The following is a 24,990-nucleotide window of genomic DNA, read 5'->3' as shown; positions in this document are numbered from 1 at the left end:
GGTCCGTGCTGAGACTTGCCTCTAAGTCCCTAAATATCTTGGGACTGACCTGCTTATCCTGCTTTTCCTTGGTTTTCATCAGTGTATGTCAGGCATGTCCTGTGCTGAGCCACTTTACCTAAGTCTGTCTGTTTTCTCAAGCTTGGATTCAAAAGAAAGTGTCTGAAGTGACAGACTTTCTGTATGTAAGCGAAACATGATCTTTTGATGGATTTTTTTTTTCACTGAACTTGATCTTTTAGTGGCTTTGGAAAACCATGACCAAAACCTTGGAATAGCGCTGGGAATGGATTCAAAAGTGTTGGAGAGATGGGAGGAGGAGGAAGACATATGCGTAGCAGTTAAACCACAGAGGAGCCAGACAGCTCCTTCTTTACATTGGAACATTTATGATGCTTTTCACATTCAAACACTGTGAATTACAGTAAACCAAAATGAAAGTGACAAAGGGATTCTGTGATTTGGTCTTCGCCTGCTGGCAGAAAGTTAAGTATTTTGGATTGGAGCCACAGTGTGGATGATTAGCTCCAGAAACTAGGCAGAGGATGCTGTAGATTAAATGTTTTGAAGGAGTGGGCAGGAGAGTGATGTTACTGTGATTTTCGTCCATGGGCAAATGTGTAAAGGGGGTGTTGCTCCTTCTTGCCAATATAGATCAGAGGGTCTTGTTTAGACCAGCTCATCTCTTTCTGTATTTGTCATAAGTGTCACAGTTACTGCCTTTCTGCGGAAAAGAAAGTGAAAGAATGGCATGTTTGGGAATATCAGCAAAATCTGTAGCATTTTACCAAGACAATCCCACAAAATCCAGCCCCCAAGCTCCAGCAAAACCCCTCAAAGCTGGAACATTTTGGTATGTGTTGATGTGGAAAAGGGGGGAAAGGACTGGAAGATTTTTGTGGGACATTGTTGTAGAAGGGAAGCTGTAACTCACACCCACATCCAGAATGCTGCTGGAAGGGAATGAAAGGAGCCATTAGAATTCTGTGTAATTTTTGAAGGGATAATAATGAACTTGAAATTACACTTGAATCTTAACCAGGTACTACCATATTACTTAGGAAGGCTGAGGGGTGGTGGTGAACAGGAGCAGAAATGAGGGCTAGGTTTATGTCCTCATAACTGCTGTCCCTTAGGTCAGTGTTATTTAGGGTTGCTTTCAGTGTCACTTCTTGGTTCATGTGAAAGAACTGTGTGAGTGTTAGCATATAAACTTGTTTTATGGTTTATGTGACCTGGGATCAAAGCTATTCTCGTGGGGTTCAGAGCAGCAATGCATCTGCTCCAGAAGGGATTTTGTAGGCAAACAAATGGCAAAAACTAGATCAGGGACAGATGTCTTCATTCTCTAACAAAGATAATATGCAGTGTTTAAAACTCAGATGTCAGAGTCTGGGTGTGTTGATGTGAGTGTGAATTTTACCGTAGCCGTCCTTGGAGTTTGGAATTCCTCCTGAAACCTGAAAATGTGAGTGCTGGTTTTGGGGTTTTATGAGTTGTTTTTTCTTCTATGAGTTTTATTGCATTCAGAAATGCAATATCCAGTACCATTCATCCAAGAAGGATGTGCAGGCTATCTCTGGGCATTTAATTGTCCTTATTAGTTTACAAAATATTTCATGTTAAAAAACCTACTAATATCTGTTTTATTTCTGCCCCTCTTGCAACTTTTTTTTTTTAAATTGCAGCAGAAATAACTCATCTAGATACTATTTAAAAAATAAACCAACAATTTTTCTGTTAACAGCACAGTATGTAATGTAGAATTGCAGAACATCAGTTGTTTTACATGTATTGATGTGTGTATAAAGCACTGACTGTTTAATGTAAAAGGCTGCATTTAAAATTGTAATAAAATATTGTAAGGGAACATGTATTCTGATTGTGAATAAAGTGACCACAGCGGAATATTATATTAATGTTGGTTGTGCCTATGGAAGATGGGGGAGAAGTGCAGTGTCTGTCATTGAAAAGTGACTGTATTTGACAAGTTTTTGAAGAAATCCAACCAACTTTCTTGAATATGATCGCTTCCAGCTATTTGGAGCAGATGTAAACTAAGGGCTAAGGTTTTGACACAAAAGGGGGAGGGTCAGGTTAGATTTTGGTTAGTGATGATCATTGTTCAACATAAATACATAGCTGAGTTCCATAGTTACATCTGCAAACAGTCCTGTGACAAACAATGGTCTCTTTCAAGAGCCTTGATGCTTTTTTGAGAAAATATCAATAAATTGCTGAAAGAATGAAAGTGGAACAGAAGTCTTCTCTCCAATGGAAATTTTTCCATGAAACTTTAAAAGTGAAAATTGTGATACTTTGATTAACAGTAATTTTAAATAGTTGGAAACCCTTACTGATGGTTTTCTTTTGTTTGTTTTTGGTTGTTTGGGGTTTTTTTTAATTTTTTAGCAACCCATGGGCTATAAATTTGAATGTTTTACTAATTCACCTACAGCACACTCTTGGCTTAGATGCTGTGTTTAAAGGATCTTATGTTTTTCATAATGCTAAAGCTGATTTGCAGTTTTTAGCAGCTCAGGATTTTAAAGGCAAATCAATCTACTGGTAGGAACAAAAATTTTCTTGAACTAGGACCTCCCAGTATGCCTGTTTGGGTGGCCCTGGCTGATTATGGCCCATGAAAATGCATGGTCATACATCTGACTGGTTTTGGTTGCTGTTAAAAGAGTTTTGCTTAACTGAGCAGTGTAAACAGTATAGCTGTGTTTATTCATAAATTATCAATGCATATGTATTTTAAGTTCTCTTACTAGGATGTTCTGTGAAAAAGTGCTGTAAGCAATAGGTAGCAGTTTTGAGTGATGAATTAAAAAATACAAGGTACCTCATGGACTACTAGAATAGCTGAGCCTGAGATTTAGAGAAAATTAAAACCATTTCAATAATTATATTGCAAGAGTATTTAGAAGGGTCTGCCTGGAATGTTTTTATAAGGGGCTTAAAAACTTTAGTATACTACTACTAATAAGATTGTCTGGATAAGTGGAAATTATTTGTATAAAAAGTGAGCAAGCATTATTTCCTTTTATATTTACTAGCAAGCTTGTACCCCAAATGCTGCTCTTTGACTGGATTTTACGTGAGTCCAGCTTAGCCTTACTGCATAGAGAGGGAGATTTAGTTTCCTCAACTGATTAGTAGTTTTTATCAGAGATTCCCCTCCTAGATTAAAAGGAGGGATTTTATAAATAAAGGAGTGCTCAACATTGAATAATTCAAAACTTTGTGTGTTGCAGAAAACAACAGCAGAGTTCTGTATTTCTTTTTTAAAAAAGTTTTTTAGTACATTCTGCAATTTCTAGCAATAACATGGAACTGGTTTGCATTAATGAGACAGAAAGGGGAAAAGGTATTTTTAACAATATATAGATTTGTGTATTTTTAAAAGAAGTAATAAAACACTGTTTTGTGCCACATTACTGGACCTCAGTTTTTAGATGTAATGTTTTCCATTGACAGTGAATTGTAAAAGTGCTGAAGACTGTGTCATGTTTGCACCTGGTTGTACTATTCTGGTACAACTAATATCCTGTAAGCTTTAGGAGAAGCGGCAACAAATTTCAGACTGTTTCATTGCTGAAAACCATTACAGACAGTGACAAGAACCTTTGGGGTGAAAAAGTCATTATGGAAGGGCTTTTTCAGGCATTGAAACAGGCTGGCCGGGGAAGAGGTGGAGATATTTAAAAGACACATAGACGTTGCACTAGGGACATGGTTTAGGGGTGGACTTGGCAGTGTCAGTTTACCAGCTGGACTCAGGGATCTTGGAGGTGTGAGAGTTTCTAGACATTGTTCTGAAGATGCACTTTCTAGGCACAGAGGCTGACTTTCTTTCAACTGTTGTAGCTATGTTAAGCCCTTGCTATCATGTTTTGTAATGCAGAGCTGCTAAACTGGCAAGTCTGTAGAAAACCATCAGTGGGACTGTAGTTTTTAAAATTGCCATGGATTATCCAAATGAACTGTTGAGACAGAGTTGTTGTAGCAGTGGCAGGTCTGAACCTGTTCAATAAATACCTTGGTTTGTGTGCAGTAATTGAATGATCCAGCTTTCAAGTTACTATTCTATTATTAAAAATGACAAGGTCATTCAACACCCATTTGAATCCCGCTTGGTTTTGTACTGGAATGATAGGTCATTCTCCATAGCAAGGGATAAGCACAGGAACGCCATTAAATTTGGGTAAATGACTGTTGGGGTGTGCCTTACTTGCAGTAAAATTGTTTTCTGGTTTTGAGTTTAGATAACAGAAAAGCAAGGCTAACACTTCCTTGGAAGGCCAAGTAGAAAAGGCTGGCCTACTTTAGACAAGAAAAGATTAGACTTATGTAAATTAAAATCAGGGCAGAAGAGGCAAGAACAAAAAGTCTTTTTTTATTGCTTGTATTCAGCACCTCCACAAAATGTCTGTGAAGAAGCCCAAAATTATTTCTGAGACTACTGATTTTATTTTTTTTTTGTCATTAACATGTCAATAAGTGACTCTGTGAGCATTTTCATGGTGAAGTTTACTTGGCATATTTACTTCAAGTCTATGCAACTCCAACCAACCAAAACCAGAAAACAAATATGTGGATATCCATGTTTTTCCATTTTTAACATATTTTTTCCTGAATAAGTGATATGAAATGATTTATTTAAAATTTAAATGAAATGGGTTTTGTATTTTAAAATTAATAAGAGAAAGTAAATATAGTACTTGTTGATGAAATTTCTTGTTTCAAATACATTGTGTGATTAACTGGTTCCTATCCACTTTACTAAAAAATTACTGGATAGGTGGAAGTTGATTAATATACCTGTGTAATCTTCAGAGAATATGTAGTGCATCATTGAATGCAGAGGGTTAGACAAGAGCTTGCCAAGTTTTAGAATTAGTTGGTGTATTTATTCTAGCCAACTGCTTAGTGATGATAAGCATAGATAATTAAATTTGAGTAATCTGTTTGAAGAACAAATTTATTTTTTAATTGTCTTGTGGAGAGCAGGTTCTGTTTTACAGCTGATTTATAAAGAAGTTTGGAGACCCCTAGGTTTTTATAGTTGTTTAAGCCTCTGTTGTGGTCACACTTGTTTGTTCAGTTTGTGGCACTGTCCAGCTGTGTTTTATGAACTCATAAACCCAGACCTTCAGGTGGATAACCATTACAGCTATTAATTCGGGGGGGTTAGAAAAGATGTTTAGCTAGCTCACGGTCTTCAGTATATGTACTGTTGTGTGGGTGAAACATCTGTGTTAAGGACAAAGTAATTTCTGAGTAAGGCATGGTGGATTTTATCTTGAGTAGAGATAAATTGGCTGATCTAGAAAATCACATAGAAAATCTAGTAGAATTTCCATCAGTAAAATAGAAATTAATTTCTACCCTAAGAAGTGCCAGTGGATTGTAGCCTCACATGTATCTAATGTTTAAAAGTATTTTACATATTTGTGAATTAAATATGGCAAATATACTTGCCCTGGATAACACACCTAAAATACTATTTTACAACTTAAGAAATCCTACAAATTTTGTGTAGTTTGGTTGTAATGTAAACCTAAGCTCTTTACTGGACACTAGGGCAGAAATATTTTCATTTCACATCTGAGGATAGGATTCAAAACAAGCTATATGAATTTGAAAGTAATTTAAGTAATTTAAGAAGGGAGGGAAAAAGGGCCATTTATTTGACTTCAGTCTCAGTTCTGCTGCAGGTTATCCAGGGGGGTCTGGATCTGATGGCTATCTTGAAAACTGCATGCGAAATCTGTTCTTGGCCTCAGTGTTGTTAGAAAGTAGATCATTCCTTCATTAGGAATTGGGGTTGTACTGTGAGTAGTTCTGATGCTGTGCACTATGTACACAGCACAGAGCTGTGTGAATTGTCAGCTGAGGTGAAGTCCCACTTGGCACACAAACTCCTTCAGACAGAGAATCATCCTTGTTCTGATTTGTCTGGTCTTGGTGCATCCTGTCTGATCTTGAGGCTTTCATTATGTAAAATGAAGTGTCAGCATTGCTGGTGATGGGAAAATATTCAAAGGTGCTGGAAAGGAGGATACAAAATCCCAGCCAGTGTGTGGTGGCCACATGTTGACCACTGGCCAGTACCACAGAGGGTACATAAGGTTGCTGTAAGAGGAGAGGTGTTCACTGCCTTCCTGAGAAGCCTTTTTCTTCTCTGCCCACTGCTGTGCTGGAAGAAATATTGGTGCTCTACAGTGTAGCAAAGCTTTAAGTCAGTGGATTTTTGTGTTTGATGCAGGCTGCTGAGACCCTCCACACTGGAGATGGTCACTCCATGGTTAACTTCAGCAGTACCTGGGTGTAAGCAGCTCTTCCATCCCAGTTCATAGACCTCACTCAAAATTAACTGAGGCAGAAAATGTGTGAAATCAAAGGCAGCAGTTCACCAGATGTAATTAGTGCTCTCAGGTATGAGAGGGTAGAACATCCAACTGAGAGCCTCCTGAATGGTATTGCAGTTAATCCTGACAGAGTTTTGTCTGTTTACACGTCTTACAAACAGACACAGAAGTGCTGAAAGCTGAAAACCCATCCTTCCCAGGGGCCGTGGAGCAGGGGAGTGCCTTATTGAAACGTGCTGGTTTTGATGGAGAACTCTTCCTTTGCTTTGTGTCCATTAGGTTCTACTAAGCCTGTGTCTGCAGAAATGCCAGATAAAACACCAGGTGCTACAGAGCCTGTGCCCAGAAGTGAAGGTTAGTAGTTTTCTTCCATTCTTTTGTCCATTGGAAAAAAAAAAAAGTGTTTGGATTCTGTGAAAAGTTTTTTGAAGTTAAAGGCTGAGTTTCCCTTACTAGGCTTAATTTTAAGGGAGAGTTGGATTAGTATTATATATGCATGTTTATCTAAATCCAGGAAATTTTCACTTGTCTTTGAGTAACCTCTCCATCCCTCCCTAGCCCATCATCCATGAGAGTACTAAAATATATAATAGTGGGGAAGTGCACTCCTGGGATTTCAGCATTGGAGATGTTTTGTCCCATTTGCTAAAGAGATCTTAACTGAAGCCAGTTTTTTGTACAAGATACTTGAGTCTCACAGAACTAAAGCTGACATTTAAGATGTGGATTGATTGATACAAGGAGGAATTGTCTGTGTGATTTTGACTAAATCAGTGGAATCTTGAAATGCTCATTTAGACTATTTTGTTTCCTCTTGAGGTCTATTAATTTTAAATTCCCACATCTGAAGGTTTGGTACTTGGTTTCAGGGCAAATTAATTCTTTGAAAACAATTGTAACCCTGCCTAACTTGATTCCTTCCTCAGAATCACTGCTGGATGTGTCATTAAAGCATTTTATAAAAAGTTGCTATTTCATGTGAAGTGAAATTTGCTATTTCATTGTGAGATATTTCTGACAGTAGTATGTTAAAACTATAGTAGCTCTCGTATATCCTTTCTAGATCATTGCTGTCCTCACACAAGTACTATATTAATTAAAATGTGTGGTTTAGCTTGACTAAAGTTTACAGCGTGTTAAAAGTATAGTAGTTCTCGTATATCCTTACTTTCTAGATCATTGCTGTCCTCACGCAAGTACTATATTAATTAAAATGTGTGGTTTAGCTTGACTAAAGTTTACAGCTCAGGATTGTTTATTATACGCCTCAAGACAGATGTCTCAAAATTTAGTTTTAAATATTTTCATAGATTTTGAACCTCACTTTTGGCATTTGAAAGGCATGGAGGAGCAAGCTGCAATACTAATTTCAAGAAGTGCATCAAATATCGTAGAGAAAGATAATTCTCTTTATGTAAAGAGTATTAAATTATGCTTAACTGTGGAAGGCCTTTTTATAATTTACTGTAAATCTTAACATGTTACTGGGAGAACTCTCCACACAAGAGGAGAAGCAATTCCAGCTAGTCTTTTAAAGACTGAGCTTTCTCTGATGCACATGTTGTGTGTCATCCTTATAAAGAAATGCTTATGCTAAAAGCATTGGAGTGAGTTTGCTTGAAGCAAAAGCCTACAATAAAATGTAGCTAACTAAAATAATGAGATTATTTTGAATCTTCATTTTCAAATTGCAGTTATCATTGTACTTTGTTGTGATAAGAGCTCATGAAGTTATTCCAGAGTCTGTATGAAATATCCTTGCTCAGTTGGTTAGAGCAGGATGCTGATAATGCCAAGGTCACAGCCTTAGCTCCTCAATGGCCCATTCACATTAGAGTTGTACTTGCTGATACTTGTGGGTCCCTTCCAACTCAGAATATTCTGTGTGATTTTGTGTGTATGCTTTAACAAATGCAATATTTACTAAAACAAAATTTTATCCAGGTTCAATCTGGATACTTTGTTTTTAATTGCTCTTTAGGAACTAAATTTTAGATTTAAAAAATAAAAGATGAACTAATGAATAATGATGAAGTACTTTGTTTTTAATTGCTCTTTAGTAACTTTTTTAAATTTTAGATTTAAAAAATAAAAGATGAACTAATGAATAATGATGAAACTGCACTTGAGACCTGTTTTTATGTCTTAATGAAAATGCTCTACTATAGATAAAACATTCTAATGATATGAAGTCATGAGTGCTGGAAGTTAATGAGAGTTTGTTTTGGTTTATTGTAATAAATACATTCAAAGATGTTATGATAATGTTTACTGAAGAAAAAGATCAGACATATATGACAGTGGCTGCTGCAGCATGGATTACAAGATAAACTTCCATAGTTAGTCTTTGATCATATACATCTCTATTTACTTAGCATTTATACAGTAACTGCTATGTAGAAATATTTTGCTGGTGTGACTGAGTCAGAATTGAAAAGTGGGTGTTTCATTTCTCATGATTAAAATAGCAATGCTCCTTACGTGTATAAACATTTATGTGAACTTCTGTAATTATTTCCAGAAATCATAATAACTTTTTACTGCTTGTTTTTTTTTCCCCAAAGAAAAATTCTTGCAATCATTGGTTAAAAAAAAAAGAAAAGTGTATATTTGTTGTTACAGATTTCTAACAATTAACCTCTAATGCTCATCAGGGTCAAGTTGGGTTGAGCAAAGTGTTGGCAAGTAACTGATTATCTGGAAACTTTGAAAAAGCCAGTGTTGCTTTAACCTAGCAGTGCCCCTCCCTGCCCCTGACCCACTGCTCCATATACTCCAGTTAAGCCATGAAGCACACAGGAGCAGACAATTGAGACAGGAGTTTCCTGTAATTAAGTTACTGTAACTTAGTCCTTGACTCGAGGGTCCCCAGTGGGTGGGCAGACTGTTTGCTTTTCTGCCACCTCTTCTGTCAAACCTTTTGAGTCAACAGTTGTGTTTATAAATGTCAATGCTTGCTTTGTGCTATCAGGAGAAAAAACCCAGGATCTGGAGATTTGGTTGTTGCAAAGATGGAAGTGTGTGCATATCACACAGGGAAAAATATTTTTCAAGAAGCTTGTCTAGCTATCAAGGAGTGGTAGACAAACAAATTAAAACAAAAAGCTCCTACCATGATCCACATATAACTATTTCTTAACTGTTTTCCTTTGGCAAAGCTATTATATTCTATTTACAATGGATGCATTTAGAACAATGTACTATGTCAATACCAGGAAGTGGATTGAGTGTATTTCTGGTTTAGCTTGCAAAGGAATTACCATTTTTTTTCTGCTTGTGTTTGCTGAAAAGTCACTCTTAAACTTCTGGTATAGTTAACCACTGGAAATGAGGCTGTGACAGGAGCACCTCAGCCACAGCTCAAATTCCCCCTCTGTCCTTTAGATTGGCCGCTGTGATTCACAGTGGCTGATCATGATGGTGTCTGGAGCTAAGGAATTACTTATTTGCAAAAATTTAGGGGAATGATTGTAGAATTCTTTTACTACAAATGATGTGTCTTATAGGATTAAAACTTTTTCTAGCTTAACAAAATTTTGATATACTTAAATTTTTTTTTTCATAAAACACAAGTGTTTCATCCCGTGGATAGTGGATTAATTTTTTTGTCCTGATACCTGTGAACAGCTGTTCACAACATAGCTTGCTTCAAAGAAACCAGATGAGGTCTACTTTAGTTTAGTGTCTATTTGGAAGATTCACAGACTAAAAGTTTTTGGGGTATCAGTCAAGTGCTACCTTAGCAGTAGCTTTATGCAAAACACTTAGAACATATATATGGATGTGGGAACCTTTTTTCAGTTTCTCCAGTCAGCTTGACTGCTTGTTTTTCTGTGCCTTAAAGTAGGCATATTCGAAGAAGACATGAGGAAATTAAACTCCCACAAAGTCTTCTTCCTTTCCCTCTTCCCACACCAACTTTTTCATTAAGTAAGAGGCATGACTTCCCACAGCTGGATCCTCTCTTACTGACTTCATGGTCCACACTTGCATCCTGAAGGAAACGAATGTTACACCTGGACTTTATAAACAGCCACTGACAAATCCCTGTGGACAGCAAGCTTATGTCATTGTAAAATATCCTACAGCAACAAGCAGTGGCTTTCCTTGCATTGTGTACCTGATGGCACTAATGGGAGCCTGCCAGCTCTTTCTGTTGCTGCTTGTGATAAGTCTCATTGCGTTTTGTAACTCCTCTGACTTAGGTCTGTATGATGTTTCTGCTGTAATGTGCAACACTGCACAGGAAAAACGTGCAAGCACAGCCCCGTGGATCATGCACTTGAAATGCAGTGAAGAAAATAGCATCAGTATTCCTGCTTCCAGATTTAGCCAAGGGTGATTCTTTAGTGGCAGGCATGCCAGGGTGTGGTTGTATGGGTTAGTGAGTGCTGCTGTGCTGCCTTTTGTCCCAGTGCTGTGTGAGCTTTCAATACATCGTGTGTAATGGAGAAAGTTGTTGTTACACTTTATTGTTACTACACCCCTTTCAAAGAAACACCGAAATAGAAGGGAAAATGAAGCATCTTATCTAAAGCTTTTTCAGATCTTATATGCATGTGAAGTTACAGGAAGCTATGGTGATGGTGTTCTTGTAGGCTTAATGGTACCTCACTGGGCTGAGATGGGCACAAAAAAATCTGTGTGCTGACACTGAGTGGGTGAGATGGAACATAAAAGGCCTTGGGTATTTATGCAGAAGGGGGTGGACATTGTGGACTTCCCTGCAAAATAATATTGTGAGTTTTTAAAAATCATGAGCTGAAAGGGAGACCAGAGAAGACAGCTCCAAATAAATGAGCCACTGTAAATTGAGGAATGGCCTTTAGTTGAAAATGGTTGGAAGCTAGAAAAGTGATGGGGAAAACATAGTACATGCTTTTTACATCCTCACTATCCCCAGTAATTCAATCTTCCTGTGCCAGGTTATTCCTTAGTTACTATTCCTAGTACTATTTTCCAGCAGCTTTTAATGCCCCCAAAATCATATCTTGATGGAGGAGGAAGTCTCTGTATAAAGACAGTATCTGAAATTCTTAACCCTAGTGTTTATAAAAGGAGGTGATGAAGCCTAAGTAGATTTGAAAGCTGACTGGAAATGTGAGAAAAGTCAAGTGGAAGGGTGATGAAATTGGATATTTTGTTTCTGACTCTCACTACATTGTTGGCTTCCCTAAGCCCACTACAAGAGGGTGGCACGTCTTCCTTTGAAAAAGGGGTTGCAGGCTGCTGTCACAAGGCATAATGACTCTTGTCATAACTCCTGACATCTGGGCGAGCCTCCAGCCCACAGAAGCTGGGCACTCGCAGGAGCCTGAGCCAGCTGCTTTGCTTGAGCCGGTCCGTGCGGTGTGCAGCACAGCTCGTGTTCCCTGCTGCTGCCCGAGGCCTTAAACCACAGCCTGGAACCAGCTGGGCATTCTCCTGAAAGCACCTCGGTGCGCTGCCTTAGTCACTCTGGCTGCATCCCACCTTCTTCTCAGTCGCCAACAGGCTGAACCTGGACAGGCTTCTAAACTTCCTTGGCTCAGTGAAGAGGAGGAGGAGGAGGAGGGGGACGAGGAGGTGGCGGTGGCTGTCTTGATCTAGGGCAGTGAAGGGCAGTGAGAGGCAGACTGTTCTGGACCTCGTGAAATGTTTGAGTACAGGAAAGCCTGCTCCCCATCAGAAGTGAAGATGCAGTTGCTGTAATGTAATGATGATTAAGTCACTGGTTACAAAGGTTGGGCCATTAACAAGTAGAATGACTTGTTCTTCAGATGCCGAGCACTTTCCCTGGTGTCCTGACTGGCTGGTATCCTGCCAAAGATCAGTGTTCCAGTCATCCACGAATTATAAAATGTTTATATGGCCTGAACTGTTTAAACTTGAGATTTGAAAAACTATGGAGGATTTTTTTTATATCAGTGATCCCATTTTCAAAAATTACTTCTATTTTTCTGTTTCAGTGGTAACTAATTCCTAGTTCTGAGGCAATTAAGAAGTGTAGCACTTGAGTTTGATAATTTTTTTTCTTTTGTATCAATAAATTGCACGATGTAAAATTATGTGTATAATGTTTCACACATAATGTGCACATAGTAAATAACCGATTTGGGGTAGTTCAGAATAGGGAGGCTAAATGTGGCTTGCATGAAGCAGTCAAATGTGATACATCTTGATGAAAGCCCTTCTGAGTCCTAATGTTACTAATTTTTTTCTAATTGATCTTTCAAATCAAGAGAAATCTAAAACAATTCAAACATTCCTGGAGGAGCAAAGGTTCCTTGCTAGAGAAAAGAAAGAAGTGGCATACTAATTATCTGTGTATTCAAGTGTAAAAATTCCTTTTCCTATCAGGAATGATAAACAGTCTCTAATTATTTAATTTATTAATTATTTTTAGCTTAGCTGTGTATATAAAATGCTTGACAGAAAGATTGAACACTCCTTTATGAATAGTTTTTTTAAAATTTTTGTGATATGTTTAACATCTGTCTTGCTTACCGAAATGTGCTGCTGATCCTAAAAAAAAGCTATGGCAGGTTTAAATTACCTTTTTATGTTTAAAAATAATTTGAGTACCATAATAGTTTTTGAAGAAGGCCCCAACCAGAAATTACAGTCTAATATTGGAGTCTTAGCTGTGCTTGACCTGGAGTAAAAACATAAATGTACTGTTCTGTGATTACAGATCTTAGCAGTATGTTTTGCATCAGCTCTTTCTAGATTGGGATTGATAACTATTGCTTCTCTTGAGATTGCTTTATTGGGAAAACTTTGTAGTCAAACAGAACAGTTATTGTTGTTAAAGCAGCTACTAGGTGTTAAATTGCTGTTCTGCAATAATTGAAACAGCTTAAAAAGACAGTTATAATGAAAATTGTCCTGTTAAAAATGCTGATGTAAAGTAGTTTCCTTTGCCAGTTTCATAATGGCTTGTTTTGATTTTTTTTTTTTTTTTAGGTGTTTTTCTTTACTATCATATATTCCATGTCATTGTGTGGAAATACAATCCAGATTGCTGGCAACTGCACAGGGTTAATATACAGAAAATAAGTAATAGTAACAGTTAGTCTTTCAACAAGTTTCTTAAATGTAAATCAGGTTTCATCCCCACAACTGTGCTTTTTTACTCCCTTTTGGAATTTCTGTCATATTTTGCCTTGCTGCTTTATTCAAGTGACAAGCCAAAAACCTGTTTTCTGATCCATTGAGTCTCCCCAGCCATATTTCTTCCAAAGTAACTTAGAGGACATGGAAGGATAACAGACAAAAATGGATTACTTGCTACCAATTAAAGTGATCTGCAATTCTTAAGATAAATGACAATGTCAAGGTTACATTCTTTCATCTTGTGCTGACCATATCCTTAAAACCAAAAGATCCAAAGTAGTAAAAATAAAGATAAAACCACATTTTGCTGTTTGAGTTACAGCAGCACAGGTACCTCCCCATTATTGACCACTTAATTCTGAAGAATTTTGACAGGTGATATAGATAGCAAATGTAAGCATGTATAGTAGTAAGTATCACTATTTTTTTGGTTTTTATTTACCCAGTTATATGTCTAGCAGTAAGTTCAATCTATGCCACTGATATTAGAAGTGGGCTGAGAGGCCTTGATATGCTAAATTTAAACTTGAGAGATCAATATATACAGAGGAAAGCTTAGTTGTACTTTTGCTTTTTTAATTGCTTCCCCGTAGTTTTATTTAGCTTAAAAAGGGGGTAAAAGCTGCTTGCTGATAAACCAGAAGGGGAGGTAGCTTTGATGTTTTATGAGCAATAAAAAATTTTGAAGTGATATGTCAAACACCTGAAGTCAACTTCTTGAAGAGTCAGCAAGCTGAGGAGAGGAGGGAAGGGGAGTAAAGGTGGGAGGCTGCTTTTGTTGTACTGTGCCCAGCTCCATTAGTGGTGCAGGAAAAAGAGCAAACAGGATACTTTAAATTATATCCACATTAGTTTCCTTCTGGTCATCTTTTGGGTCAGAATATGCTGCAAAAGCAATTGTGCAGTTCAAGACATGAGAAGTTAACAAATTATTTGCAAAAAAAAAAATCTGTTCTTAGTTGTGGCTTTTGTGGAGTGGGTCTTAAGATAAATTCCATTACATGCATCTTAGCAATGGTTCCTGCAACATATGTATTGTGGAATAATTTAAAAGGGACACAGCTTCCAGGTGAAGTAAAGACTTGTTTTCCCATATGCACACAGTGTAGCCTGTGCTTCAGATGATGGGGTGACTGAAAAAATTATTAAGGTGGTAAGAATTTGAGCTTAACCTCTGTCCTAGGAAATCTGGAGTCTTCTGGTTCAGGAAAGCCAGGCAATCCAATTTGTTTGGGTTCTGTTTTGTCTACTTTCTGTTGAGATAGTTGTAAACCACATGCTTTCTCCCAATGTCTGTTTGTTAACAAGGGTGGTTATCAGTTTATGTATTTGTACTTTTCACTGTGTAAAAATTTCATGTTCATGGTTAAATCTTATCTCATGAGAGGGTATGTGTTTCACAATGGAAAGCAATATTGGAAGAAACAAGTCATGTATGAGGCTAATTGTTAGGGAATTTTGCCTGATGTCTGGCCAGGAGATGGTTCTGTCTGGTCATATCTGAAGTAAGCCAGTGTTTCTAAAGATGGAATGTCCTGTCATGAATGTTTTGTGGTTTTGCCATATGAATACAAATTGTAGGCAGCAGGAAATCCTTTAGGAAGATAAGAGTCTGCTTACAACTCTCCCAAAAACCAAATGGCTGCATTCAAGGTTTGTCCCCAGTTAGGATTCCTACCCTGTGAGAATCTTGGTTTAAGATCTTGGTATTACATCCCAGTTCTATGAGCTCTGTAGTCACTCAAAAACAGACACAGAGGCCCTTCTTCACACTGTAAGTATGATATGTATAAATGGAATTTTTCTCATATCATTAGTGATTTTTTTCCCCCAACTGAGTAGTAGTAAAATACATTGTTTTTGTTTAAAGACTGTCTAAAATTTTTGAGCATCTTTTCCCCTTCAGAGAAGTAGCAATATTAACTAGAGGCACTGGTCTAATCTTACAGCATTTGGCAAATTTCAGATAAGAAACTGAAGGAGTCCCAAAGCTGCCCTCCTCAACCCCACCATGTAAATATTTGGTGACCTGCTGATACAGGCAAAGGATTTAAAGACCAATTCCATTGACAGCTGCTAGCTAGGTAGTCCTTGTGATAGAAAGAAGACACGTGACAAAAAAATTACTTTATTGAGTGTGAACTCTGTCATGAACTGTTGCTCCTTTCTCTCCTCAGAAATATTGATGAAAAATGTCCTAATTGTATTTTAAATCCATATTTGTTATTAATGATTGTTGGTTAGTTCTGCTGCTTGCCACCCCCTCTCATTTCAACCTCCTGAAGGAAAAAACTCACACCTGCATCTTCTTATATACGTGGACTCCACTTCTTGGGACTTGGGTCTTAAAAGAGCATTACAGTCCTGGAAGGAGTGTCTTTTTTGTAATTATGGAGTGATCAGTGGATGTGAGGAACTGTATGGGTGAGGAGTGATCAGTGGATGTGAGGAGCTGTATGGGTGAGCTTTGTTGCAGCACTGAGGTTTCAGATTACATCTTCAAATGGTAATTTTAGGACCTACAAATAAAAATATTTGTCTCGTTGCATATTTCCTGTCAATGTTGTGCATTTAATGAAGTGCTGAGAAATATTTGAAGTGTTTCATAAGAGAAATGCTGGAGAAAAATAATGTCTGCATTTCACATGGTGAAGAAATCGAATGCTGTTGAGAACCTGAGTTCCTGCGTTTGTCACAGTTCTTCAGCTCTTACTGCAAGATGCAGCTACAACCAGGGTGACAGGGACTGATGGCTTTTTTGACCAGGTCTTACGTTAATGCCTAACAATAAAGTTTATCTGCTCTCCAAGGCTTCAGGTGTACTGAAAGTACTGGTTTTTTGGCCAACACCAAAGCTGAAGGGCTCATGATGACACGACAAGCTTCATTTGATTTGGAGAAGCAGCAGTGGGAACTCACAGTGCTTTATGCCTCTGGGGAAGTTGCTCTGTACACTGCTTCTGGAAACTTCTATGTCAAGTCAAAAAGCTAGAGTTTCTGCTTTAGAATCAGAACAACTGATTCTATATGCAGCTGTGCCTCTGCAATCTTCTGTTGTGACTTAAACTTTGGTATCATACATGGATATTGTGCATTTATTACAGACCACAACTTGCTCATCACTTTGGGCCTGCCTGGAATCCGCATTATTAACACAGCAGCTCCAGTCCATTTTGCCACACATCTTTTCAGACGGATGTAGACATGTGGATATGATTCAAATCATGCCTTTGGAGCAGTTTCGTGGTCTAAATCCAACTGTCCCAGCGTGTTCCTGTGCCCTGTGCTACACTGAGCTCTCCTGGCCACCAGAGAGGAGCAGTATGACCCTGTCCGAGCTAGAAGTGGCCCCAGCTGGGGCTGTGTTTGTGTAATCAGGGTGCAGGAGAGTGAGCCAAAACCACCAGAAAGGCAACACATTTTTAAGTGCTGAGCCCTCTTTCTTGTGAACAGCCTGAAGATAGTGGTTTAGACTTTGTTTGGATAGAGGTAGGTTTTATTATGAGCCCTGATGGGGCAGGATTTGACTGCTTTTCTTTGGTGCTTTTCTTTTTGCTCTACATTTCTTTAGTGTTTGAAGAATGTAGTGTTTCTAAATGAGAAGTTTTTTGGGGGTTGTTTTTGTTTTTTTATTTTCTACTTCTTTGTTGGTGCTGAGCCTGTATTTAGACTTACACATTTTTGGAAGACAGCTAGGCTACCTGGATAGCTGGCTTCTGTGGACCCTTTCCTTGAGAGGTGGGAAAATCAAAGTCTTACAAAGAATAAAAATTATTGCACAAGCTTTTTTTCCCAAATTTAAAAGTAATGGAATTAATGCTGTGACTGAAAGAGTATGATACCCAAAACCAAGTTTGCACTTACCAATTGTGGGAAAATGTCACTGCATTGTTGTCACTTCTGAATACAGACAAATAAATGCCTTTTATAAAATTGTCAGAGTTTATAGGCATATTTACTTTACAGCTACTTTTATAAGTTACCCACACCCTTCTCTGCATGTGAATAAAAGAGCTGGAAAGGCCACACTGATAATGTCATACCAGGAAATCTTTAATGTGAAATACAAAGAACATGGGGCGGAGGGAAGCTTGTGGGGCAGGAAAATTCACACTGAAGATACTGTATGTAGGGAAAGAAATACAGGGTTTACACCTATTCCTTTTTTTTTTTTAATTGTAAATTTAAAGAAAATAAATTTAGGTTGCCTTTGACAGAAAACAGCAAATGTGTTTGTAAGCAGTGATATACAGGAAGGCTTCTTGGTTCCAGGTTTAAGCCTTTAAAATTCCTCTAAAATGAATGCATATTAAAAGGAGAAAAAAGAACCAGAAAAGTAAGAAAACAACCAACCAACCAACCAACAAAACCCCTGAGTCTCATAGAGCTGAAAATACTGCCTGTTGACCAGACTTGATCCTGCTTAATCTTTTTCTGCCAAGTTAGACATTCTGGCAAGCTTCCTCAAGTCTGGATGTATTCAAGTACTGTATTTGGCTGACTTAGTTTGTTACTTGTAAAGATGTATGAAAATCCCAGTTCAAACATTTCAGCCTATAGTTGTTTTTACAATCTGTCAAGAAGCACAACTAATTGATATTTCACTTTATACATCAGATATAATTTTTCTACCAGTACATTATGTATTTGGAAGTACGTTTTCCATTTAAGCAAATTCTGCTACTGTGTATTTTACCTGAAACACTTCATAGTTTTACAGAGTATGTGCTCTTTCAACTGAAAAAGGTACAGTAACACTTGGCAAGTCACTAAATTTTTTCTTTTTTCAAATTAGCAACGTTTTCCACGTCTTGGCTTCTAAGCGTTTCATCTGGCTTTAATGCACAGTCTGTCCCTGCAGAGATGACATCTTCATTGTCTTAACTTTGATTTTATGAAGAACTGCAAAACCATTACATAGGAGACATTCTGTATTTGAATACCTTTGATAGTTCCGTCCCTTGCATAAAGCTGAAATTTAAAATTATCAAAGTAAAAGTAATCCAAACTTTATGGCTTGATTGTAATCGGTCTTTCTTCTAAGGCCAGTGCTAATTTCAGCAGTAATTCTGCTTGTCAGTACACGTATTACCTATTGGATTTGGTGTACAAAGAAAAGTGGGAATTTTTGTCCTCACAGGAGTTTCGTGGACTTCCTGATGAAGAGAATTAACACTGAATCTCCACCTGTTGGAGAGGTGTCTAGAAGTTTCTAAAGCCTGGAAGTGCTGCAATAGGTGTGTGAGCCCCTCCCCTGCAAAATGTGGTCTTTGTAAGCTGAAAACCTGAATTGCAAAGGTTTTGTTTCTGTGATCTTGTACTGTTTAGAAAGAGATTTAGACTTCTAAGTAATAACTTATATTGTAGAATCAAGCATGACAAAAAGATTTTTATCCCTGATTGTGCCATCAGTTCAATCCTGTTTCTAGACTGAACTTGTCTGTGTTTAGCTTAAACCATTAAACTTTTGTTTGAAGAAATGGTTGTGACCCTCAGACAGGTACCTGTTGACTGTGTAAATTGAACAGATTGAGCTTCTTTTGCCTATTACAGTGTAGGATTTTTGACAGCATCTGTTCCTCATGTCTTCTTTTGCAATCTTCACAATGCTTGGATGTTCTTTTAGAAATGTAAGAGCTAGAGCTTGAGTGCCCTGGAATCCTGCACATCTTTTCATTTGTCTCTCAGGCATTTTTTTCCCTATTCCCACTTGATTAAGATGCTTAGGATTATTTATAAATAGGGGAAAACTGGTCCCCCAGCCATTTGGAATTAAAGTATACAGGCTGAGACTTGATGAGTTTCTTTGCTCTGTTCCTAAAATAATGTGAAAGACTTTGTAAGGTACTATCTCATTAGTAGACTACACAGGGTTAAACTTAGGCACAGAAACAAGCCAAAAGTTGATTTTCTTCATTTATTTCTCACAAGAAGTCCACTTGGAACAGCAGTCCTTGTAATTGATGCAGATGTTCAGAATTCTTTACTGCTGACATGGAATAAAGGCTAATCCAGGTCAGTCAGTACCTTGTAATTAATGCACATTCTTTTCCCTTTTTTCTTTTTAAATCTCTTTTTTTTTTTTAATTCTTTTTTCTCTTGGTAGGGAAAAGCGAGCAGTCCCTAGTTTAAATCTCTGAGCTAGTCCAAAATGATTATAAAAGTTTTCAATGGCATTGAGGTTACAGAGTAAAACTATGCTAAACTAGATAACAGAGCCCTTACATTTAAAATTTAATTACAGGTAATTTTTAAATCCAGGGTGGGGTTTTTTGGTTTTTTTTTTGTTTGTTTGGTTTGGTTTTTGTTGTTGTTGTTGTTGTTGTTGTGGGTTTTTTGGTTTTTTTGTTGTTTTGGTTTTGTTTTGTTGGATTTTTTTGGTTTGTTTTTTTTGTACTGTTCTTCCCTGCCCACCCTGCTCTTGTAAGTTTGCAGGGAAGCAGTAACTTGCATTACCATATAATAGTGCAGGGTGTTAGAAGGGTTAAGCAGAAAGAAAGATAAAAGCTACTTTGAGCTCACTGCTGCCTTGAACTTTGGATGCTGTTAAATATACCAGTCATCTGTGATCACAGGTATCTTAGCAGCTGTATAATCAAAAACTATAAATGTCCAGATAGGAAATGATCCAGTAATTAGAGGAAACAGTACTGAACTGATGACTTAAAGTCACTTTCATTCTTAAATCACACAGTTGTAGCTGTTAGACTTTATCCTGTGATCTTTTCTCAGTACCTTGGCAGAGTACTTGAAAACTCTGATAATCAGATTGGCTGAGAGTTAGAAAGGAGAGAAGGATTGGGACTGCTTTTTGTAGCTCCTTGCCAAAGAAGCAAGGAGCTCCTGATGGAGAGGTGCTGTTGCTAAAGTAGACTGGAAGGAAGCTAAGGGCTGGTCTCTCTCTTACCAAGATGCCCACCTTTCTTTCTTTCTTCCTTTCTTTGTGTATGTGTGTTATATTGCAAATATTAATATAAATGCAAGGGAGGTCTCTGTATGTGAGCTGCTGAAATCTATAAACTAATCAGAGCCTGAAAAAGAGCTCAGATTTTTGGCTTGGATGGGTTTCAGAATTAAGAAAAAGAAATCTGTGGCCTACTTACCAAACAAATGAGCAATACATTTTTAGTTCCTGTGGGTAATACAAACCTGAGTGTTCGAGGTTTGTGGGTTCTTTCCTATTTTTTTTTTTGTGTACCAGAAGAAGAACATTAGGAAACAATTAAAAAGTGAAATGGATTTGTTTAAAGGAAAGTGGGGTTTTGTAATTTAGACACAGAAGTCATCAGTGAAGGATTTCCTAAGAGTTGTGTCAGAGAACTCTGTTCTCAGAAACAAACAAAAAAAATACCCTACCTCTTCTATGATGTTGAATAGTTGCTTAGTTATCCACATGTGTGCACACAATATTTTCTGTTTCTTCAATGTAGTTGAGTGTGTTTTTGCATATTATGTCTACTAACCTTGTGCATGTGACTTGGAGATCAAAATAAAGACTCACAAATTTGCTTGTTGGCATGGTCCTAATTATGACTTATATTACTGAGTCAACTTGTCAACTCTTCAGATTCTCACAAGAGATTACTCTTGCTAAAGTGCCAAGAGTCCTCTTTATCAGCATTGAATACTGAAAAGAGTATAATGTCAAACAGCCTGATGCAAAAGAAACTGAAACATACAGTGATTCACTGGCTTTATTTACCACTGTGGTAAATAAGCTGTTGCACAGTTGTGGTTAAAAGTTTTAAGGATGATGCATTTAATGCAAAATTTCTGCTTAAAATATGTCCCTTTTGAAACACTAGTATGTTCTGGGGAGGTGACAGGCTGATTTGTGGATTGCCAACTTTGAGAACAAAAAAAACAATCCCTGAAGAAACTGTGTCCTGAAGCAAATACGCAGACACAGACAGACAAAATCTATTTGTTTTCTATTTTGGGTCAGAGGTGGTTGGGTTACAGTCCAAGTTACTGTGCTTTGTCCTTGTAACTACAGAATAATTGTGGTTAGTATCTCAGAATAGTCTTCTGAAGTTTATTCAGTGTGCTTAAGATACTCTGAGACCTTCACATCAAGATGTCATAGCAATATTTTGTGTTTAAATTAGGTGTGGGGATGGAATGTCCGGAAAGCTTAGGTGTACTTTGAATGCCATTCCTCTGCTTAAAAACCAAAATAAGTTAGTTTTGAAATGCCTCCTGTAAACTATGCTGCCAATAGCATAAATTCTAATATTAGCATAGAGAAAACATAACTTTAAAGTGCCTATTGAATCAGAAATCAGTATATTTGTACTCAGTATTACAGAGCTCTCAGAACAAGACATTTAAGCAAATGAGTAACTTTAAATTCATAAAGGATTCATAGATATAGAGAAGTTGGCATGCTCATTGCTAAATACTCACATTAAAATTTCCAGCTTGCAGAAAAGAGCCATGATTTCATGATACAGCTAAGTAGAGTACCATAAGAAGGAACAGTCCCATCCTGTGTCTAGTTACATATTCACTTACCTCTGCTTGCTCTCACCCAGCATGCAAACCACAATGTTTCAGGAGCAAGACCAGCAGGAATGTAATGGTTTCTTTTCCATTTGGGGGATTTTTTTGTGTGTGAACTGATTCACCATGCCTGAGCCCACTTACTGTTGGGCTTTGCTGCTAAACATCCATGTTAGTTTTAAATGCTTTGCAGGGTAAATCATACTTTGTGCAGTGAATTTGCCCAGCTTTATTAAATGTGAAGGTTTAGTTCAACATTATTCAGGCCTTAGTAAGATGTTCTGCTTCATGCATGCTGAAAAAGTGGCTGTAACTCATTTTCCCTTCATTCTGGTGTTAACTCTGTGCTAATGAAATAATGGAACTTCTGGACTCAAGCAATAAAAACATCACTTCTGAAGCAGATGAGAGGCTGTTTCTCATCCAGCCAGGGCAATTTGATACTTTTAATGCCAAGTTGGGAAAGGATGTAATTGATAGCTTTACACAGAGCAACAGGCACAGCTTGCAGAGGGAAAGTGGCGTTTTTGTTGGCTCTGGTACGAGACTTTGAAATCTGGGTCTGTTTATTTCCTTGCCTGTAATACTTAAACAAGTCCCTGACTTGCCTAAGGAACCTGATAGGAACTTGACAGTGTTCTAGGCAACCCGAAGGGAAGAATTTAACCTGTCATCTCAGGGGAATTTTCCTTTTTTCTCCTCCATGGTTAGTACTTAATAATGTTTCACTCTGCCTACCACCCTTCTTTGTCCCTATAGTCCCGGAGCTTATCCTAAGGCAAAAAAAAGATGCTGCTGACAATCGTATTTTTATAAAGCAGTAACTGTCCACTGCTGTGAGGCTCTTTAATGCCTACTGCTCGTTTTGTTACAGGAGATAGTTGTTTGGAGCTGGAAGGATGTAAGTTCTGACTTGGACTCAAAACTGAGGTGTAGTGGCTGGCTCTTTTCAGGTGAAGCTTCACCCATACTGTAACACGACAAGCTTGTTGGCAGATTTTGTTGAGAGATAAAATGACAATGATAGTTACTCTTTGGTTATGGATTTACAGAAGATGGCTACTATATACAAATAGAATCTTAAAAATATTTTTACAGTGATAATTGCATACTAGAGGTCTCAAGCTTTCACAAGTCTCTTCCACTCAAATTAAGGGGAAGAAGCATCATGGCTCTAGAATCCAGGAGGATCTCTGTTGAACTGCAGATTGCAATCCAAACAAAAAGCATGAAATGTACTCTTTTAAAAAAATACTAAAATCTCAATGTCATGACTAGGAGAAATGCAAGTATCATTTTACTGACAGATTAAAAGGTCCCAGTTTGAAGGGGTGAATGTGTCATGAACACCAAGAAGAATAAAAAAGTTATCCAGGGGTTTCCTCTGAAACTGCATCCCTGAAGGGTGAATGAAAGGAGACTTATCCTTACTTGAAGGATTGGAAAATGACGTAGAAAATGGACTTGCCTGTAAAATGCACCACAAATGTCTGGGCTTTCTAGGAGTAAGTGCTAATTTTCAAAGTTCTGGGATTTTATATTTACCAATGATTTGGTAGAGTTACTTGGTTGTATTTGGAATGCAGTGCCCACACTAGCTTGTTCTTTGTACAATGATATTTAAATAAAGCCTGTGGTTATGATCTGTGCTCTCCAAATCTCTAATCTGTCTGATGGAGAGCAAACATGAGCTCTGATTTTAAGGTGTGGTTTTGGTGGGTTTTAATTTTTTTTACAATATTTGCTCAGTGGTTGGTATAATCCTGTTTAAAAGGCTTTTTTTTGCTTATTGGGCATGTTCTGTCTGGCTACCATTGTTTCATCCCTCATTCATAACTGAGTAACTTAATACTGAAATCAAACAAGTTGGAGTTTCAAACCCAGACAAGGTTTTTTTATCATCCCATTTTCATTTTGTTTTGTGCAAACAGGTAGTACTTTTGTTGGCTGTTCTGCAGCTACTGTCACATTGGAAACATTTGAAGCCAATTTTTGTACAGAGTAAACATCCTGTGGTTAGAAGGGCTTAATTAGCTCAGGTGCCTTTACTGCTGGCCTATACCTCCTTATCTCGAAAGTAGTGTCCACCAACTAATCCTTTATTTATGTTGAGCTTTGGAATTTCCCTTGAAATCCCTTTTTGTAACCTCTCCCAGTATAAATGGTAAGTGAATAAAGTGTCAGGTAAACAGTGAGGTTGAAGGTAAGCAAATTAATAATACAGATGAATGTAAATTTCTTCTCACTGGTGGCAGGTTGGATGCCTGTGATTGACTTGGAAGAAGTGCCGGTGATGTGCTTATGCCTGTGATATGGTTTGTTACCTTTTGTTGTACCATTTTACAAAGGAATCTTTTTCTTTTGTTTATGCATGGGAGGACTGAATTTGTTAATCAAATGTCCAAGGCTATGTTTTCAGTGCTCCAAAGGAGGGAATTGTTCAATGACAATGGCTAATTTGCGATAGCAATCGCAATGTGAAATCCTAGTGGGCACTTGGATCTCTTCGTCCAAAGCAAGCTGATATCACGGCGTATTCTACAATTCAGCACGAACAAAATGGGAGCCTATTTCCATTTTACTGTGATGGTACTAGCTCAACTTTACTCCCCTGGCAAAAAAAAGGTATCATTTTAGTTTGGTTTTGGTAAATTCTTAGCCCCATTGTGAAATGGTCTTTCTGATTACAGGATTAAAGGTAATCCTAGAGAATCCTGATAGTGGTGGCTGAAAAAGAAAATCTGTAAAACCATTGTATTCTGTTTCTCGGATTTCTGGTTCTATAATAGTGTATGATTGCACTGACAACTGGTTAATTGAGAGTATCCCATCACAGGAGGAGAACAAGGAGTATGGCAGAAATTAATGCTTTCTCCTGTCCCATATTTAGAGAAAGGTAGTAGTGTAGGGAAGTTGAATTAGACAGAAGTAAAGAAATCATAATTTTGGCTTAACTGTACTCTGCGTGGTAAAAGAAGCATCTAGACATCATACCTGGAAAAGCTACCTTCATTTT

General features: G+C 37.7%; 1 protein-coding gene across 2 annotated transcripts in view; it reads left to right on the top strand.

Annotated features, from left to right (window-relative positions):
* The window catches only part of PLEKHG1 (pleckstrin homology and RhoGEF domain containing G1), a 126,251-nt gene that overhangs the window by 29,333 nt on the left and 71,928 nt on the right, over nucleotides 1-24,990 (top strand). For both annotated transcript variants that reach the window (XM_039707525.1, XM_039707526.1), the window contains exon 3: nucleotides 6,657-6,731. In XM_039707525.1, coding sequence (XP_039563459.1) covers nucleotides 6,683-6,731 — 49 coding nt within the window. In that variant the 5' untranslated portion in view covers nucleotides 6,657-6,682. The remainder of the gene's footprint in view (nucleotides 1-6,656; nucleotides 6,732-24,990) is intronic.

The sequence above is a fragment of the Passer montanus genome, unplaced genomic scaffold (assembly GCF_014805655.1).
Source record: "Passer montanus isolate IOZ18808 unplaced genomic scaffold, ASM1480565v1 scaffold2, whole genome shotgun sequence".
NCBI classification, from domain to species: Eukaryota; Metazoa; Chordata; class Aves; order Passeriformes; family Passeridae; genus Passer; species Passer montanus.
This window is presented reverse-complemented; position numbering and strand designations above follow the sequence as displayed.